We start from the raw sequence: 19,889 nt of genomic DNA, 5'->3' as shown, positions 1-19,889 counted from the left end.
GCATTCCTTGGTGGGCAAGCGTCTCAAGAAGAACAGACCGATCAACCGAGTCGAATGCGCCTCGGAAATCCAGGAATACTAGAATCGTGGGTCGCTTATACGTATGGCGTTGTTCTAGCACCTGACGCAGTGTGAAGATTTGGTCAACACAACCCCTACCAGGCCGGAATCCCGCTTGCTGCTCTCGAGTCAGCATCTCACGAGCCACCGTAAGGCGACGAAGCACAATTGACGCCAACAGTCTTGTTACAACCGGGGTCAAGCTGATCCCCTGTGGTTACCACACTCACTACGCGCCCCTTTTTTGAAAATGGGCACTACCACCGATTCTCCCCAGTTGTCTGGGACAGACTCCTTTTCCCAAATGCAAGCATGAGGGAAAAGCTATCAGTAGGAAACATTCTCTGTATCGATTAACTATCTATAAATGTTACTTTCATACCCTACAATTAAATCTACAAAAGTTTTCAAGCAAATGAATTTTTGAGGCAGCATCATGCGACCATGTTCTATCACACTCCCCAAAATCCTATGGAAATTTTATTCAACATTGCAGAACAGTCACTTACTTTAACCTCGAAGTTTTATCGAATAGGCTGCACTATGGCCCTCACTACATGACCTTTAACCGCTTGAAATTGTTTAACATATGTACGTTTGTCAATGCTTAAATTACATATTCGTTCACTCAGCTGGGGTTCTGTTCCACGTGTTCAAAGCCACCAAGAGGCATATGACCATTCTGGCTCTTCAGAAATGGGTGCGTTCTAAAGAGCAGTAATGACTGCCTTCCTAGGGACACTAGCAGATGTTCACTTCATGACATCCTACAATGCTTTTTACTTGAGCCATTAAAATCAAAGATCACCTTAAGATGCCAAAATCGCACGATCACTCTAAGAAATCTGAAGTAACTTAAAGCTTTGAACCACATAACACATTTCGTGAGTTTCGCGCATTTACAAACATTTGTTCTTATAACCGAAAACTTGGCTGAAGCCCACCTGAAATTCATTATTATTATTATTATCATCATCATCGTTGTCAGCTGTAATTACCGCGTACTCGTCATACAGTGGTTGTAGCCGCGGCAGTTTTGTTCACCGATGATTTGGGGGAGGGGGAGGTAGCTGCGCATTGGAGGCAGGAGCTGATAAATTGGTGCATAAATCCCGTACTGTCAGTGGGCTGAAATTCTCGTGTTTATGATATTCCTCAACAAATATGCAACACAAAGGCCACTCCATTTGTCATTTAGTGTGACATTCAAGATATCGCAGTATATTTTTGGTGGAAAAGTTCTGATAGGGTTAGCAATAACTGTTAGACAACCCACGGCCGAGTTTGTCCTTCCACATCGCATTCATCAGGTAAACGAATTTCGCGAGTTTTACATAAACCCAGTTTGTATGAAATTTGCCAAATACTCACTTCCATTTGCGAAGTGAGTTAAATTTGGCGAGAAACTCAACTTCTGATCAGACGGATTTTTTGAAAAATTATTTTGTGCTAACACGAAGCTGAAGTGACCACACTTTCTTTTGGTTGTGTGAAATTCCCCGTGTTCGTTTCGACGAAAAAAATTACTTGCTGAACATCCTGGTTTTGCTTGTGAAAGCCTTTATGTTGAATTGATCTTTCTTCCTCCCACCAGGTACTGGGAAAACTCTTCTGGCGAAAGCGGTAGCAACCGAATGTCACACGACATTCTTCAACATCTCGGCTTCCACCATCGTTAGCAAATGGCGTGGAGACTCTGAAAAGCTTGTTCGAGTATGTCTGTAACCTGGAGGTGCATAAAACTATTAGGTTGTAATAATCTGCTCTCAGCAAAAGTAAAGCACTCGTTTACACATTTTGTGGTCTCAATCTGCATCATTTTTTCATCTTCCGATTCCAGACGTCAGAAAGCGGAAGGGATTCGTTCGGTATTAGATCCATCCAGTGGTAATGATAGCATGAATGAATATATTCGATCGAAACTCCACTACACCTTGTTATCATTTGAAGCTCTGATAGTCTGTATTCAATGTATCTTGCTTGCTAAATTAAGTACCTCACCACTTTGCGAGAGCAAATACTAGTGCAACTTGACATTGAGTATTGTGTCGTCCTAGGACTTTCTGCCCATATCAGTATCACTGATAGCAACATCAGATGAGAACATTGGAGTTTTACTGCGATACATTCATGTCAATTTATCTATCTTGAAGCCTCATGTTAAAGGGGGAAAATGGACAGGAAGGAGGAACTGGGGAAAGCCTACCACAAATATTCGAGGTGCATATGCTTCCAACGCATTCAGATAATCTGGGCAGAAACTGAGTGCTATTCAAATCGGTTAACCGCCATAAAGTTCACTGTCGCCAGCAAAGCATGTGGACCTCATTCGGGAGGGCGAACAGCATCATCAGCATCCAGAGATTTCATAATGTCAAATGTGTTAAAAACGGACAAATCTGATCCCACCAAGATGCGGATGTCCTGGAAGACTATGTACTTTGTTAATCCACGTCTGGAGACTTCGTTCAATGACAGCGCCCAGCATATATCTGAGCAGATGAAAACTGCCATGCGAGAAAGATTGTCAGTGTTTTGCGAACGGAAATCTGAGTCTCCAAAACAACTGTCAGTCCGATCTCAATTAATGTCTGCAACATATAGCCTTCACCTTAAAAGGATTTCTTGAAGTTAGAGCTTTTTGACTACCGGAGCCATAACGAATGGTGGAAGGTCTCTATATGATGAAGTTGTCCAACATAGGTATTTTGAAACTTTATCGCTATCCAACAGCTCTGGTGCAGCTCACTTGTCGACGAGGTTAACAGTTGCTTAGGTATCCGTTGCGGAGGAACGATGCCGTAATTTCCAACCAAGCCATGGACACTACATGTTTTGTGGAATGGCATTGGGAAATGGCAAATACATGGCTCAGTACGATCAAAGGTGACACAGAACAACTTCATCTCTAATGAGGCGGCACCTGAACACCCTATTCCGATGACGTTCCTGAGGGGTACTTATATTGTCTGAGCAGATTTTGGCCCTAACGAAAATGAGTAATTGATTACGATAAAGAAATTATCAAACCGATAAATCTTTCGACGCAAATTTGTGATTCGTCGTAACACTAGACTACGCTTGACTCATCAGAAAGGCGGCTAGTGAGAACGGTCCTGCCCATGAGTTTCTTTCATTGAGTTCTCTAAAAATTGCAATTCCCTCCAAAGAAAGGAGAACTTATCGAATAAAGCACAATAAACGCTGCGTGCGGAATAAAGTGGAACAGCCTGGATGAATTAGTGCGCAAAAATGTGCGAAATTCTTACACAACCTTAAACAACTTGTATCGGCGGTTGGTCATGCCCTATGGTGGAAGTTTAGCTGGTTGCTCAAATATTTCCAGCACCAACTGTGTGACCTTCAGGTTACATCCTCATCATCTAGTTGCCGGGACTGTGCAAGGAGATATCAGTCGACTTACTCAAAACTTCCTGGGCAGTCGGGTCGTGTAATCAGTTTGAAATCTCAAATCAAGATAAATTTAAATTGATAAGCATGTATAGCTGATTCGGAAAGCCAGTCCATTCCTTCCTTGACACAGGTACTGTTTGAGTTGGCCCGATTCCACGCCCCTTCCACGATCTTTTTGGACGAGCTGGACTCACTTATGTCACAGCGGGGTTCTGTCGGTGGCACTGCTCCTGGAGGTGGTGGTGGTAGCTACGGTTCTACCGGCGGAGGCGAGCACGAGGGCTCTAGAAGGATGAAGACGGAGCTACTGATGCAGATGGATGGACTTACAAAGTCGGATGATTTGGTTTTCCTGTTAGCCGCTTCCAATTTGCCCTGGTGAGTCACCAATTTGGTCGTGTCCTTTTCCGGATTACGTTTTGTTAAAATCATTGGGTAAAACCAGTTGGGTTTCCAAATTTATGCTTCAGGGTGCAGCAGAATGTCACAACTAAGAAAGAGTTCTGGAGCTGATGAAGGGTAGCTACGATGATGTTTATTTCCTCAGATTAGCCCATCCATAAAAGCTGATTCGGTGAAAATTTTCGACTTTATAACAAGCTTTGGTAGCTGCGGTCTTATTTTTTCGGTAGCGTGGTAGTTCTATTTCTCCTTGTAAGAAGTTGAGGTAGCTTATAGCTGTTAAGTAGTCGCTAGGAGCTGTTCATGGTAAGATCTAAACAAACAATTTTGGGATGGATTTCCAAAAGCATAAATGCCCAACTAAGAGTCATCATTATCTTGAACTATAACTGACTGCGCATAATTTGCACAGTGGTTGTAGCTGTCACCGTTTCTTTCGCCAATTATCTGGAGGACAGCCGTGGTAAGTTACGCATTAAATGCAGTAAGCCATATGATTGGTGCGTTAATTCAGAAGTGGTAGTAAATCCTTCATTAGGGGAGCTTCGCATTGAAGGCAAAATCTTGGGTGCACTACACTGAGCGCGTGACTGGACCATGTCTGGCGATGTCCTCAATCAACTAAGTGTCTGATGAGCTTTATGAATATCAGTGGCGGAGTTCATGCTGTGCGGCATTTTTTGACTATTTTCTTCAGTGGAGGTCTACTGGGGAGGTTGTAGATTTAGTTACAGTTGCATCCTGGACTTCGACAAAAGTTGACCTCACATTTAGGATTAAATTCGGAACTAGAGCGCATTCCTCTTCGCTACCTTCATGAAATACGCAATCCTAGGTTTTATGATCCAATTTTGTCCGACCTGGTGGGAATTTATCAAGCAGACATTACGCACATTGGATTTGATATGCAATTTCTAAACAGTAGATCGCACGCTGATTTGCTTGAAGTCGTGATCATTCTCTCAAAAAATTGATCGTGCCCTTCGTCCTTCTATGGTTAACTTAGCAATATCATGTGATCACCCTTAGATACGCTTGCCATCGACCTGAGCTGATTTTAACCCTAATACATGACGTCTACACGCATCATTTATACCTATATTATGTCTGTCCCTAGGGAACTGGACCATGCAATGCTCCGAAGACTAGAAAAGCGCATTCTGGTTGATCTACCAAACACAGAAGCACGACAACGAATGTTTGAAACTTTTCTCCCCTCATCATCTGCGTCTACGCCATCTACTGGACTTCAGATTAAATGCAACATTGACTACGAACTCGTTTCCAAGGTAAGTTAAAACCGCATTCACTGATTCTTCGACAGCAATCAAAATAGAAAAACCCTGAGATTGTTTGAGAAAGTTATTAACTGATACTGCCAATGGGCCAGCAAACAAAAGATTCATCGCGAGAGTGTTGTTTGCTGTTTTTGAATGTTCACCATGTATCAGTGGGTGGAAACTTAAAAGTACCAGACTGTCTTTGAGCAGTTATCTTGTTCTTGGAAGATGTTTTTGCGCAGTTGTTTTAAATAGTGTCTCTGTGGCTTTTCATAGATTCAGAGTTGTGGGGTTATCTCGTGACTGTTTCGCAACAGCGTTCTCAACGGCATTTACCAACCTGTAATTTGATCGCGCAGCAGAATGCTTACCAGGTCATAACAAGTATAAACACCTGGAACGATTACATGGAAATGTTCTGAGGACAGACTGGCAACATAGCAGACTCTCATTCCACATGGTATTGAAGTCTGAATTCAAGCTGTCAGTGTCGTTTTTTTCTCACATGCTCTATTTACAGCAATGTTAATTCGAACGTGAACCTTTGCTCTCCTTTAAGCTTACAGAAGGCTACTCTGGTTCAGATATTCGCCTGGTTTGCAAGGAAGCCGCAATGCGCGTAGTACGCAAAATCTTTGATATTCTCGAGAATCCTACAAAAGAATGTGAGTTTCTGAGTGTGTTTGGGTTTGAGTCCATGTCAAGCCATGTTCACGAGTTCTAACAGCTTGGATTGCTCAAGCCCCATCGTTCATCGTGTACAATCAACGACGCCACAAGGGGAACTCTATCATCACCAGCCATCATAATAAACCTTGGCGTGTCATTCTTTCTCATAGAAAAGATATTATGGGTGACATTTGTTCCTTTGTACTCTCCAAAGGGGGCAGAGTTCTCCAAATTAATCTCACGAAGATGAGAATACTAGGCAAACAGTATCCGAACGGATTTGGCCGTCAAAACTGGATAGCTCCTCATAGATATGACAACGTAAACTTTTTTCACGGAGCTGAATTTGCCGTCTAGCCCACTCCTCTCAGTTCCCGTAAATCAAGAATACGATCGGCGGAGCTATGACAGTTCTTTTCAGAACAGTCAGTCAGTTTATTATAGCATTGCAGTGAACACAAGAACCACAATGAAGGATACGGCCTCCTAACGAAACCTGGGATGATACTTAGTGGGTATGACCAATTTCTTCGGCTAAAACACCAATGACTAGTTTTCCAAGGATCGAACCTTATTCAAAAATTTGAGTTGAACTGAGGACATCATCAAGTGTTGACGTATTTTGACATGCCTGGATTAGGCTTTTCATATAGCTTGTGGTAAACAACTTGTCCTATCCATTCATTCAGCGGTAATTTTTACACGGCTTTACCCATTTTGACACCAGACTTTGATTCGCAAGTCTTTTGAACTCTTTAGTCAATGTCACCTATCTAATGTTGGTGTCTGCATTCAAGCGACATTCCAATTTCAACTTCTATTCCTTAAGTTGTTTGAATCATTATATTGAATATCAAACGTTCTTATTGAAGGTTTGATTTCACTATTGCAGTCACTCCGGAAACACACATTCGGCTTGATCCTGTGACAACCGAGGATGTGAAGGCTGCCATCGAATCAACGATGCCTTCGGCGCGACATCTGTCTGGACGGTACCAAGAGTGGCAACGAAACTATGGATCCTCTTGACCCAAATGAATTTTGTATACCAGTATTCGATGAAATCCACCTGAGTCTCTGTAACGCAAGATTGACTAACGGATATTATGGAAGTGATTTTTCTTTGTTGCTCTGGTATTAGCCACTGATATTCCATCCCACGAACACGTTTTGGACCATTACCAGAGAGAAGAGAATGTTTTTGTATGCAGCATTATTGCTTTTCTCTTCTTTACGTCGTCGTAATTCAGCAATGCTGACCAGCTTACACAATGAGGTTTCGTTTTTCCAAAAAGTATTAGTACTATACTGACATTTTATTTGGGCTGGGGCTTCTTTAGTCACATACAAATCTATGCCAACAAACACTGAAATCCGTGAAATGGTTCCCTATTCATCTAGGATGTTGCAACTATGAAGCGGATCCAAAATATTGGGAGATTTTACTTGATCGAGATTGCGTTTACACGTGACGTGAATTAACGAGCAAATACTGAAACAAGGAATGAACTGGCCGCCTCTGGCTTGCCCGGACGGCCATCACGGATAGTGAGTTTCAGACTTGTAGTATACAACCACAGCAGTTTGTCGTATCTCCGCCTGACATGTTGAAAGCCATAGACTCTCAGAGACATCTGTAAGTTCTCTGTATGATGTTGTCTGCACTAGGAACGTCGATATTTTTCAGGAAAAAGAAGTCAACACCATCATCCAGAGGGAGAATATGACAAAAATGTCAGTCCCTCAGGTGTTGCAGTGTTGATTGCAGGGAATAGCACTCCAAGCATTGTGCCTTCTCCATATTACGACTTTGAAGTTGGTGAACACTCCAAAGATGTCGTAGCATGTACGGGAGAGTAGTTGCTGGACAGTAGACATTCACCTCATGCAGACCAGCCATTTTTCAGCTGTTTACGGTTACGATAGGTGTTGTTTACGATAGATGGAATTTGTGCGTTTCCAGGCCACAACTGATAACACTGTCCATCTCTGTTCCTCTAAATGACCTTCATCTCTTCATACTTCTGTAATTACAATATCTGGTTAGTTAAAAAACAATGCCGCACTAAGAACATTAGTACAGATGAACGTATGTTTGGGCTTGGAACATTACTACGGCTCAACAACTACGTTTCATTGATCACATGTCACCTTGATTTACCAAATACCATGGAGGTTACTCAAGTAGGATAAATCCAGTCCTTTCTTTTTGTTTATCTCCCTTCACGCTCAGTATTTGTCATAAAGCTGAAGCACACATTACCGTTGGTGAGACCGCTCAAAAACTCAAACCTGTGTGTTTCGGTCCAAACTCAAGCCCATTCAATCAATCCTGCCTAACCACCCGAGACAGAGAAACAAAACTGATAACCTTTTCCAAATGGACAGAGCATTGTTCACTATGTTTTAACTTTAACAAAGTTTGTGGGTAAAAAGCGCGTAAAATTGTTCCTCCAGGTTATCACGACTATCTTCATGATCAAGCGGGTACTCAGTCTCCGTAGAGTCTCTCCTAATTACTCGGTAGATCACATTAAATATATTATTGTCGTCGTAAACAAAGCGTATATTATTCGCACTTTTACTCGCTAAATCCCCGAACATCATTATTCCTACCATATCGCCAACTCCACGAGTACGCTTGTATCAAACAATCTCGACCCGAAGTCAACAAGACACATTAAAGTTTTTGTATGTGTCATTTGGTTCTTCATAACGCATTTGTTTGTGTTAGAAACATTCTTATTCAACATCTGGCTACTCGTATAAGTCGCCGCAGTGTTTGACTACGCCGGCGCTGGGCGAAAAAGAAATTTCATCTAGTCAACTGCATAGTTCAGTAGTGGATAACACCTAGTGTCGATGCACTTATATGCTTCCTTGAGTTCAAAGGGTTCTTTGTGGGATATCGACATGTTTCAGTACGCAAAAAACGACGTCCCGCTGCGACCGCTGGGGTTGCCCACGTCCAAACGGGATTGTGTATCTATTTCCTACGAAATCCCTCCTCATATGTATTGACTGATCTGTTTTCAGTCATTTTACCGCCATTTACAAACAAAGTCTCCAAGTTCTCCAGCAATTGATAACAATGATTTATTGTATTGGACTATACGCGGTATAGTGCTTTCTCGAAATTGCACAGAACCAAGCGAATGGGTCTTGCGATATTTAAAATGAATCATCCTATTTTTCGGGTTACAACACAGGGCTAGCACATTTTTGTATTGTAGATGCTGTTGCATTTCAGACACGCCGATTGGCGCCAAAAAAAATAAACAGGATGAATCCAAAAGCTTGTTTAACACTTCAAAACTCAACTGTTTCCTACATCGACGAAAAATCACAAAATTGGAATCTGATGAATGCCCTATTTCCAGTCTGATCAAAGTATTGCGTGTGGATCCCAACAGTACCGTTCGTTCCTTTCCATGGCATCAATCTTTTGTACGGTATTGGAATCCAAATCCCATCCGAAGATGCGCGAATTTTCGACAATGTGTCTCGGTTTTGAAGACTTGGCAATAACACCTGTAGTAAAGATACCGGGATGATGGTGAAAGTAGGATAAAGTAGCATTATACACGGGACCGAAGATAAGCTCACGAATTTGGAGTAAAATTTTTAGACACCTTAAAGTCAGGGAGGGCGATGCACTGCTGTAGCACCACACCATTGGAGCAAAGTGGGTACCGGCACAACATCCCCAAAATGAAAATCGTCTTCTCATAAAAAGCTATCCTCACTTTTACCAGGTTTCTCCTTTGGAATGGCTGCTCCAAGAGTTTTTGTGCCTGTTTCAGGAGCTCCAGAATATGTTTATATTGTATAGAGCTGTATTTGCGGAGCATAGGCCAGATGATTGTCCATTTACATCCAGTATTCAGCAATATGCATTCGTATGCTTAGATGAGTCGATAGGCCACCGTGACAACCAAAGCCGCCTTGCCTTGAGACTTTGGAACCGGACTTGATGGTCTGGTGTTCACATTCGTCCCTATCGGAAAAGCATTCAAATATCTATCTAGGACAACACTTTTACAAGTTTCATCAGAATCACGTCAGAATTTGCAAGTTCACTTGAGTATGATCAAAGGGTTGGTGCTCTCGCAAGTGTGGGATAGCGTTTGATGAGGTGGGTGTAAGTTTTGGAAATATATAGAGTGTCAAACACTCGGATTCTAACTGCTTCGCCTGTTAAATGAGAAATACTGTTGGTTTATTCGGACAATCATCCGAAAAACGGTGAATGCTCAGGAATTTTCATGTGATTAGTTACAAATCCTTGTGAAGTACCTGATAAGCAACGAACAATATGCTTAGATTTGGTTGAGGGGTAGTCAGATCGCAGACTGTCACTTTGTTTCTTATTGGAGGACCCAGAACGAACAGACATACACCTTTGGTTAACAGCTGGGACTGGTTGGAGTTACGCAAGGAGCCTGACGGAAATATCTCCTGACTTGGCAAAACATTTGCCGTATGCTCCGTCAGGCGATAAACGTGGCACTACTTTCTGGAAGTTATGCCTGTCATCAAAATTTTCATTACTATGGGCTAGCTCTACCGCTACCAATGAGTCTAACTGACACACCCTGTAAGACAATCAGTCGCGAGCAGACATTGAAAACCATCAGGTTGCCAAGAAAACAGGCTTAATATTTAGGAGCAAGATCATCCTTTTATCGGTGGACATAACACCCAATATTTTACACGTCCTACTTTCTGCCTTACAAAATGAACCCCCGAAAATCTATCAGGCAAAGAGGCTTAATAAGGGTTTCTTCCGGATATTCATAGCTAACACCCATTCATGCAGTTAAGAGTACTAAAAAGAATACCTGGGGTGAATGTTCAAACCTAACAATAACTATTGTAGCGGAGTGTGCCTCAAAATTTGATTTCAAGGGACTAGGTAGAATGACAGCTTTGTTTTACTAGGCTCTTTAAAATGCAAATGGGTTGGGGACGTCATTTTTTCGGAACTATTATTCTCGAAACGTACTGGCACCTCGTCCGGCTTTAAATATTCACTGAAAACTGGCTTCATTCAGATAGGGAGCGAAAGCATTTTCGACTTGAATCAAACAGTTCTCTACTATCAAGTTTCTTTTGATTAAGCACGGCACAGGTAAAAGACCGAACTCATCCAGGTGTATAGTAGTTTCCAGATGAGAGAATTCGTATATGCTGCAGAAGACTCTAGACTGAACCATAAACGCACTAGTATGTATGACGCCCATGGGAGCGGGACGGAAACTGAGTTCTTCGAACTAGGTGGGACACATCTGAAGACAGTATGTATGTTAATCGCAAGAATCAAATGGTTGATAGGACTGGAGTCTCCAGCTTGTGATTGATGAAGTCAACCCAATCTTCATCAGAGTAACTGATTACCGGAGACAATCGTCCAAACACTGTTTGATGTAAAGACTTTCGTATGACTGATAATCAATCCTCGTGGATGAACTTATAATTACTGAGCCAACGGTTTTGAATTTCATTAAATATTTCAACTCGAAGTTGTGGCTGGATGTCCAAAAAGTTCGGTCACACGAGAGCTGTCACCTTTATTGGGACGAATCAGCTGGACGCCATTAGTTTGTATGACGTCCACCAGCCCTAAAAATGGTCGGCGGATGCATGGCAAGTCTGAAACTGTCGATCAAAGGTTCATGTGACCAACCCCCGGCAGCCCATGTGCTAAGGCTCAACATAGACGACAGCGCTCGTGTAAATGAACTGTTCAGGATTCGACCACAACACAAGGAATCACCAGATGTATCCATCAGACTAAGGTCTAAGTAGTTGAGCTGCTAAAGCGGCCGGTACAGTACGTTTCAGAAAGTACAACTGCGGTTCACTCACCTGAACTACCTACCTGGCGATATCTACATTATGGAAGAAACAAAACAATAATTTTTTCAGGGACGCTTAGTCTTGTGTCCATTGGCAGGAAAAACATCTTCAACACTTGACGAAATACAATCATTTGCAAACAAATTTGGTTTCGCAAGTGACTCACTTGGAACCTAGCTGAATCTCCCATTTATGAAGTTTCCATCATAAACGAGAGTTTCGGCTCGGTTCCTGGTGAGTCTTTCGCAAAACCAAATTAGTTTTCAAATGAGTGTATTTCGTTATTTTCGTTCAATTTGGTTTCAAGTAGAACATTAATTTGACGGAACCTCGGGGAGTGTGCCTGCCTGAGGAGTCTCCGCACGTAGGCTATCGAAGAATTTTCAGCACCTCAAGAGTTGGTGTACTGCTCATCAAGTCCTTAATTATATTAAAGTTTTTGGGGGGGGGGGGGGAACGGCAGCATGAGATAAACTTCTCAGTGGACTTAATACGAATGTAACATGGTAGAGGTTTACTGTTTAAAAGCCGCTGCTTGGTACTTATCAAGCTTATTACTGGCATCTTTGCGTCAAATCAATTCAGAGCAAGTACAATGACAGCCATTAAGTTCTGAAAGAAGAAAGGACGCAACGCGCTTGGAGATATTTCAGTTTCCACAAATGGCGTATTCACTCGGACGATTGTACCGGATTCATGGTGAGGAAACAAGACTAGCGGACCTTAAAGCTTCAGGGCAAAATCTGAATAGCGACTTTTGACGCCAAAAACAGATTCCAAGGTAAGCCGACATTGTCTTAAAAGCGATCGCTTGGGTTTGGTGATGATTTGAATATACTTTTTCGCAAAAATCATTCAAGGGACACCAACAACCAAGAAGAGCATTACAAATTAGATATTCGGCTTGATTCAGCTAAGTAACATGTTGGGGACAAATTACTATGCGAATGTGAGCATACGACGTGTTTTGGAAGTAGGTTGTAGACCTGTTCAAGAAAAAGCAGGACAGTTACCCATTTGAGAATCCTCTTGCTACCAAACTTCAAGCGAGATTACTTAATTCAGAGTCGCATCGACCCGGTACAAAAGGGCTAATGGGAGAGAAAAATTTGCTACCTTTTCCAGCGTTTGTTGGACGGAGACACTATTCAGTTTTGGGAATTTGCCTTGTCCCAAGTCTTTCGGCTGTAATACCTAACCCACCGCGCCACCCAAAGGAAGCACGACGACCGAAATACTGCCAGGTTGCCCACGTCTACACAGGAGCAGTAGAGACGTTGAGGTTGGATTCGAACCACAAACCGTCCAGCAATTTCGTATCTTAATTACTGAGCTACTCCGAGCTCTTTCACTCAGTGGCAGCACTCGAAACTATATGCATATGTGAACAAAATGTTTCAAGATTTCATGTTTCATGATCAAGCCGTTTTAAATGACAAGCACTTCTTAGGGAAAACTAAGGCTAGAACTAGCAACTCGATTCTGCATCCAGACGTCATATAATCGCCACCACTGCTGCTAATATGTGCTAGGTCGTGGCAATGAACTTTTAAACAGCCTTAAATAAATGCGAGTTATTGCTTGTGAAACACATAACTCCGAACTTCATTTGTTGTTGATCAGGTTTCTGTCTATATGTTTGCGGGGTTTGACAATCGGCTTGCATAAACTCACTTTGCCGAGCTTGGCAATCGGCTTGCAATAAACTCACCAGAGCTACCAATATTTCAACACATTACTAACTCCGAAGCACTTTTCTATCCCCATGTGTTAATACCGCTAAAATGCTTCAAATTGGCATAACCACTCACGAGTGAAGAAAGTCTGGTGACCCTGAGATAGATTACAGAACCAACTAGCACATCTCTTCATCGCATAATGGTTGAAAATTTTTCCAAACAAGTTTTAAAAGAAACGGGATTCCGGAACCTGATGAAAATCGAACCACTTACTGTGACCCTTTTCCAAAGCCCATCGCAGAACCACTTGTGCTGGTGTTCGTTGAAGCTCACTGGCCGCTTCTGTAATTATCGGACTGGTTAGAAGTTCTCTCGATCCATTGGCCAACGACGTGTGACACTGAAAATGCACCGACTGCATAGGAAACAAGCGTGTACAGATGCGACGCATTGGGTGCTCCTGAGCCTTCACGCTCAAAAATGGATGGAACTCGTACTATAAACAAGAGGGAACAGGATAAATCAAAACAGTGGTTTTGGTAAAGTATGGGAATACGGACATTTTGGCGATAGTATCATCTTCACTTCTGTTGATTTCTGTAACACAGGTCAGGTGTGCTTGTTCAGGGTGCGATATACAGCAAACACGTGAAACCACCACATAAGCCTAAAAGTTCAAAATCAGTGGAAAGTTTTTTTCAATAGCTGACATAACTTACAAATTGCTGATCTCTTGGTTTTGCCCAGTTTGGGGCCGAAACCTCATCTTTTTCGACAACCATTTGGGAGCGTTTTCACTCTAGACATTTGGAGGACCGGATTGAATGTTTCTAACATGTTTCTCACTTGCGACCAGTGTCTCCCGAAATATCAAGATGAAAATTGGTGGTCTTATATGATATGGTACTTTGGTTTAATAAGATCGACTGTAAGCTGGGGCAAGTGCACGAAGAGACTAAATTAAGCACTACTCCACCTCATATCGGCGTGGTAGATAGATGTCCAGTGAAAACTTAGGTGAAAAACGAGGACCTCAATGTAGATGGAGATGTATTACTGTTAGGTGGCATGCCACACAGACATTGCTAATTTTCTTAAAAAACGTTGCTAGAAATCGGAGGGAAACATGGTCAAAAAAGAAAAGTGTTGCTATTTGGCGACGCTGGACGGATTTCGTCACTGTCTCCGTCGGATGGTCTGCAGCCAGGCACTGGTTGGTTGGCAAATTTTTTTTCCCAGTATTCCGTTTATCTGGGTTCTTACGTAATTGCCTAGGTCTTTTATCTACCTTTTTTCTAGGCGCGTCCTGATCAAAACAGAGCAAGCTGCTAGTCGAAATGACTGAATTCTGACCTACCGGGAATTCTTTGATCACATGCTCAGAGGCTGCTTCACCAACAGCCTTGCAATTGATCTAATCAGGTTACCAATGTGTTACGTAAGGCAACAGTCTGAAAGCTGTTCTTTATTCGGCAGGGAGATTATTTGCTGTTCACTAATAAAATAGACTAAAGATAACAACAGAATGGGGGCAATAAATTGACAGTTTTCTACACACCATTCTTGTGCTTGGGAGAGGCTAAATGATGCTAGTCACTTAATGGTTGTTTTCCTAATAAATCAAGTCTAATTAAGCCGAGTTTGCTAGGCATGGTAAAATCGGTCGACCAGCGGCTACGTATTACTCATGTTAAGGCCGTGCAACGATGCGGTTAATGGGTTTAGTTTGGATGGCGTCAGTAACCCAACAGTGACTTGATTCACCATAATTGTTGATTGGCCTAGCATTTATTCGCTTACCCACACAACAGACCTGATAACTGCAAAACTATGGGGTTGAAATTTGACTGCACAGCTGTGACCTGTTGCTTTATTGTGGTAACAGTAGCTCCTTAGAGTATCCAAATCAAATCGGTAATGCGATTAACAACATATAACATAGCTTGAATAATCTTCTATTTGAGGGCTTCTTGCTAATTCGAATCTACAATCAGCGGACCTATTTTATTCATATCGACAATCAAAATTAAGTAAGACCAAGGTCGCTTCCGTCCGTTCCGTTTCATTAGGCCGAACAAGTGCCATTCGTTCGGAGATAAACGTCGAAGAATAATCAAAGGCAATCGACCTACTTAACACACGGGTCAAATCGGTAATGCGATTAACAACATATAACATAGCTTGAATAATCTTCTATTTGAGGGCTTCTTGCTAATTCGAATCTACAATCAGCGGACCTATTTTATTCATATCGACAATCAAAATTAAGTAAGACCAAGGTCGCTTCCGTCCGTTCCGTTTCATTAGGCCGAACAAGTGCCATTCGTTCGGAGATAAACGTCGAAGAATAATCAAAGGCAATCGACCTACTTGTACAACACACGGGGTGATCGTTGCATAACTGGCAAGTTCTTCAATGTGTCTAGGTAAGTAGTTGCATACACCAAGCGAACGCACTAAACGATATGGTCCACTGCCTTGAATCACTGTTTCTGATGTTTCCACGTCAGACTTCGTCGGAGCATCTGACTTCACTTTCGTCTTTGGACGTTCCAGTATGACCACCGTTTCCAGAGCTTGCCAACTTAACCTCCTTAAGTCGCTCATGTAACCCCTGGAATCTTTGATCCTTCCAGGAGGAAGAACACCTTGTAATCCAGGCCAGTGTATCATATACATATCAATGTAGGAAAGCTGAAGCGCCTCTAGGGACATCTTCAAGGAAGATAACGCCGCCGCGGCTCCGTATGACTTTGGAGCTGTGATGGTGAGGGAAAAATGGAGGAGCGAACTATCACATGCACTTCAGAATACTCGATCGGTTCTAAAAATTAAAAGGTGTCACATTTTACTCATATAGTTTATCCTTTTGCATCTTACCGTAAGTGACTGGCTGGAGGATAAGAAATCGTTAAACTTTGTTATCCAACCAGTAAAGCAGTGAGTTTGCCAGAAAGGTTAACCAACTTAACTACGAGAAACATAGTAGTGAACAGAATATAATCACAAACATATAAAAATATCCATGGAAGAGGTGATAATATGGCTTGAACATGGGGGCGAAAGGTCCAACAATCAAGAAAAATGCTCAGCGGAAAGTTCACTAGGTAGCCTGGCTCAAACTTCATGACGGCAAGTGCACACAACGGTATATGGACATTTGGTTTCATTGTTTTATGTAGGAAAACTTATTCTAGCTTGAGCGATTGCGAAGCACTTTGGTACATCGCAGACGCCACTCAATATCAGCAAGTAGCCCTGCGTCACATATTTCAAGTGTTGACCCACTTAACAAATAGGCTAAATGCTACAATGGAGCCAAATTACCAGACAATTTATTTTTATATAATACAGCAACTATCACTATGAAATGAGTTGACCGTGTTCATTTCTGTATGTTCAAACAGCTCAAATGCGCCTGATCCCGACATCGCAGGGAGGTTGTTCCAAGATAAGTCACAGTATGAGTGAGCATTCTATCCCGCATTTAGTTCGTAAGTTGACTTGCAGTGGCAGGAAAACGATTAAAAGTCTTTACCCAAATCAGCTGCCAGATGGGTTTGCAGCACAAGGGTTAAATGCCAGTAGCGGTCGGACCAAATTGAAACAATCAAGTACTGTACATATACCTCTATGGACTTCCGGCTCACCCTAGTCGCTCTCTGTTTTCTCACATTTTCTACATTTTCTCAGACTAGTTTCAAACAAAGATATTCCAAATATGAGTGACCAAATTACACGTTTTACTTTGGCTCATGCAAGCACTGAAAATTTACAGCAAAGTATGCTACAATACCGCATAGTACGGTACAAAACAGTATAGCATGTCATACGTGGTAAACAGATAAATATAGTGCGATACCGTATAGTGGAAGCCACCAGAGATCTGTCAGTTGTACAAAATAGCTGTTTCTTCAGCTTGGTTTTTGACCTTCTTTGCAAAAGTGCCAGACCCAGTGAAATTCAACTGTGCGTCAAAAACACGCCATGAGAAGCTTTGCTCAAAATGGCCTTTAACAGAACTGAGACGACAACCATATGGTGTACCCAAACTAACTTATATTTCGCACTGTTACCAGCCTTCTTTTACTCATTTATTTAGATGCAGATTGGTGACACAATATCCCTTCAGTGCACCAACGAGAAAAGAACTCAAAATTCCTATTATTTCACTGAAAAAATCCCGATGGTGGTTTACTCACGAAGCTTTGTAGTAATAAACACGTTATCCCGTGCGAGTTCATATTTTGGAAGCAAAACATTCAATGATTCCCCAATGCACCGTTCATTGTGAAAGTAGGCCGCCGTATCTAGAAGATTTGATGATTCATAAGCTTTGAAAAAATTTCAAGACTTACCAATTCCCCGATACCCTGACCCTAGGGCTGCATCCAAGCATGGAAGTATTTCATCTAATACCTTATAAGTGCCATCTAAAAATTTTTCGCTTGATGGACCAGCTTACAAAACAAATTGGGAATTTCATAGCCATTGTGCAACTCTGTCGCCTCCCTCGTCATTGCGATGATCGAAACATGAGGATTTCCCTAAAATCCTGGATAAAAGGATAGACCAAGTTGTATAATTTCTAAAAGTAACGAATAATTATATAATTATAATGAGCTATTTGGTTTAATCATTAAATAGCCAGAAACCTTCCAAGTCTTCTCGACTTGTTGTACGGCTGTTGTTCTTCCATCTACCTATTATCTGTTATCACTCTTAGTTCGAAATGAGCCCACTGTAGCTGGTGGCCCCTCACGGGATCACAGTGGGTAAAGGGCAAAGAAGGGGTATCTATCTATCAGTGTAACTATATATATATATATATATATATAATCACTTATAAAGCGGACACCGTTGGAGTTGCGTGAAGCACCATGCATAACAGATGGTCAGAATTTGCTTCCAAAGACAACTTATATAAGGTCAGTTTGAGAATGAAGTTCAAAGTCGGGGCGCTCGAAACTCCCATATTAGGAATGCGTCCAGACAGATTCCGGTTTAGATCATACTTTATAGGACTTTCTTGAGAAAAGCTACCCATGTAGGTGTAATAAGATTTTTGATGCAACACATTGCCATGCTTCACAAAGCGTGAGCTGTTCGGAGGGGCTCAATTTTCTCAATCGAAAGTCCACCATTTAGAAATGCGGACATACACATACGCAGACGCACATGTCACAGTGGTGGCAGCCTCACGAATCACGAGTGTGCTCACCGGACTACCTTGTAAACGTAGCTACATGAATTCTCATGAGTAACTTCCCGAAAATGTCATCCCAAGGATGGTAGCATTATTGACCGTGAAGTTAACCAAATATCACCAGGTTATCCTCACAACCACCTTGACGATGTTTTAGTAGGCGATATTCGGCAACTCTTATATGGTTGGTGTAACGTGAAATCTCAAAAGAAGTGACGTATAAGGATGATATCCCGGTGATACAAACGATTGATTCCGGCGCCTTTTTTATAACATTATGTTTAAGCCGGCCGATGACTTGCAAAAGGCATCTAAATGTCCCCTGCCTATATTAGTCCCCCCTTTTTTCTTGCCTGCAGCACCGGACCTGGTCCAGCGCCAACCGTCTAAGCCTAAAATAAAGAAAGTAAAACTGACCAGTGTGAGCTGATTGTGGTATATGCTCGCTAGCCTCATCTCAAGAAGAAGACAATCAAACAGACATTTTTGTATATCTGGAAGGCGCCCCATGTAAGGAGTACTGTAATAAATAGTACAGGCAAGGACCTAGCCATATAGGGGTAGGTGAAATTGCGGCCAACCTATTTCTTGCCATAAACGTTGTAGTCTATCCTTTTGGAGTTCCAATGACCTAGCAAGAAAAGATCTAGCCAGGAGTTTTACACATCTGATAAGTCGTAGTGGTTCACAATGCTAACAAAACCACCCAACCGACGCCACTCCAAACAGAGTTGAGCAGGCTGTTAACATAACCAATGAGGTACCCTTGCATACCTCCAGGCACAGAAGCGATACCTTCGGCACAGAAAGGATACCACATATCATAACATGTAACGAATTATTGGTTCCAAAAGGGGATGTAACTCCTGAAGGAAGCAAGTATGATCTGAACAACACTTAGGACTTTTCTCAAAATTGACAAAGGCAAAAATACCGTGGGTGTATTGATTCATATTTTTACTCGCAAACACAAAAGCAGTTTTGGCCTGCACACATGTTCACATGTACAACGTTCGGCAACGCAACGCACACAATTTTCTCACCTTCTTCCTGGAAGCTAAACTATTTAGTTAAAACGATTGCCTCGTAGATCTCTTCATTGTTTTGACAGAAGCGAAGCGGTTTTTGCAATAGCTATTTAATATGGTCGTGTTCGTTTTAGCTAGTGCTTCAAAATACCTTTTTCAGGGCATCGTCGGTAGGGTTCCGATTTCAAAGTCAAAATTAACCAGTACTGCATCCTGCGCGGATAACAGCAGGCTAATTAATGTAGCAATTAAGCACAGATTTCAACTAATGCCTGGATTTTTCTGATAGTGG

At 42.0% G+C, this 19,889-nt stretch overlaps 2 protein-coding genes across 2 annotated transcripts in view; one reads left to right on the top strand and one right to left on the bottom strand.

Moving 5' to 3' along the window:
- T265_09526 (hypothetical protein) overlaps positions 1 to 7,126 on the top strand; it is a gene marked incomplete at both ends in the record, with an annotated part of 16,242 nt that extends 9,116 nt beyond the window's left edge. The window contains 5 exons of the mRNA XM_009175623.1: positions 1,655 to 1,773; positions 3,605 to 3,852; positions 4,994 to 5,165; positions 5,716 to 5,821; positions 6,718 to 7,126. Coding sequence (XP_009173887.1) covers positions 1,655 to 1,773; positions 3,605 to 3,852; positions 4,994 to 5,165; positions 5,716 to 5,821; positions 6,718 to 6,854 — 782 coding nt within the window. The remainder of the gene's footprint in view (positions 1 to 1,654; positions 1,774 to 3,604; positions 3,853 to 4,993; positions 5,166 to 5,715; positions 5,822 to 6,717) is intronic.
- A 1,813-nt stretch (positions 7,127 to 8,939) lies between these two features.
- On the bottom strand, positions 8,940 to 17,883 carry T265_09525 (hypothetical protein; the record flags this gene model as incomplete). The annotated part of the gene is made up of 6 exons (XM_009175622.1): positions 8,940 to 9,356; positions 13,637 to 13,859; positions 15,734 to 16,122; positions 17,566 to 17,673; positions 17,722 to 17,796; positions 17,829 to 17,883. The coding sequence occupies 6 exons, from the start codon at positions 17,881 to 17,883 to the stop codon at positions 9,211 to 9,213; spliced, it is 996 nt and encodes a 331-aa protein (XP_009173886.1).
- Between the last annotated feature and the right edge of the window lie 2,006 nt (positions 17,884 to 19,889).

The sequence above is a fragment of the Opisthorchis viverrini genome (genome assembly GCF_000715545.1).
Source record: "Opisthorchis viverrini unplaced genomic scaffold opera_v5_285, whole genome shotgun sequence".
In the NCBI taxonomy this organism is placed as follows: domain Eukaryota; kingdom Metazoa; phylum Platyhelminthes; class Trematoda; order Opisthorchiida; family Opisthorchiidae; genus Opisthorchis; species Opisthorchis viverrini.
Note: the sequence above shows the minus strand (reverse complement) of the source record. Positions and strands in the feature narration are given on the sequence as shown.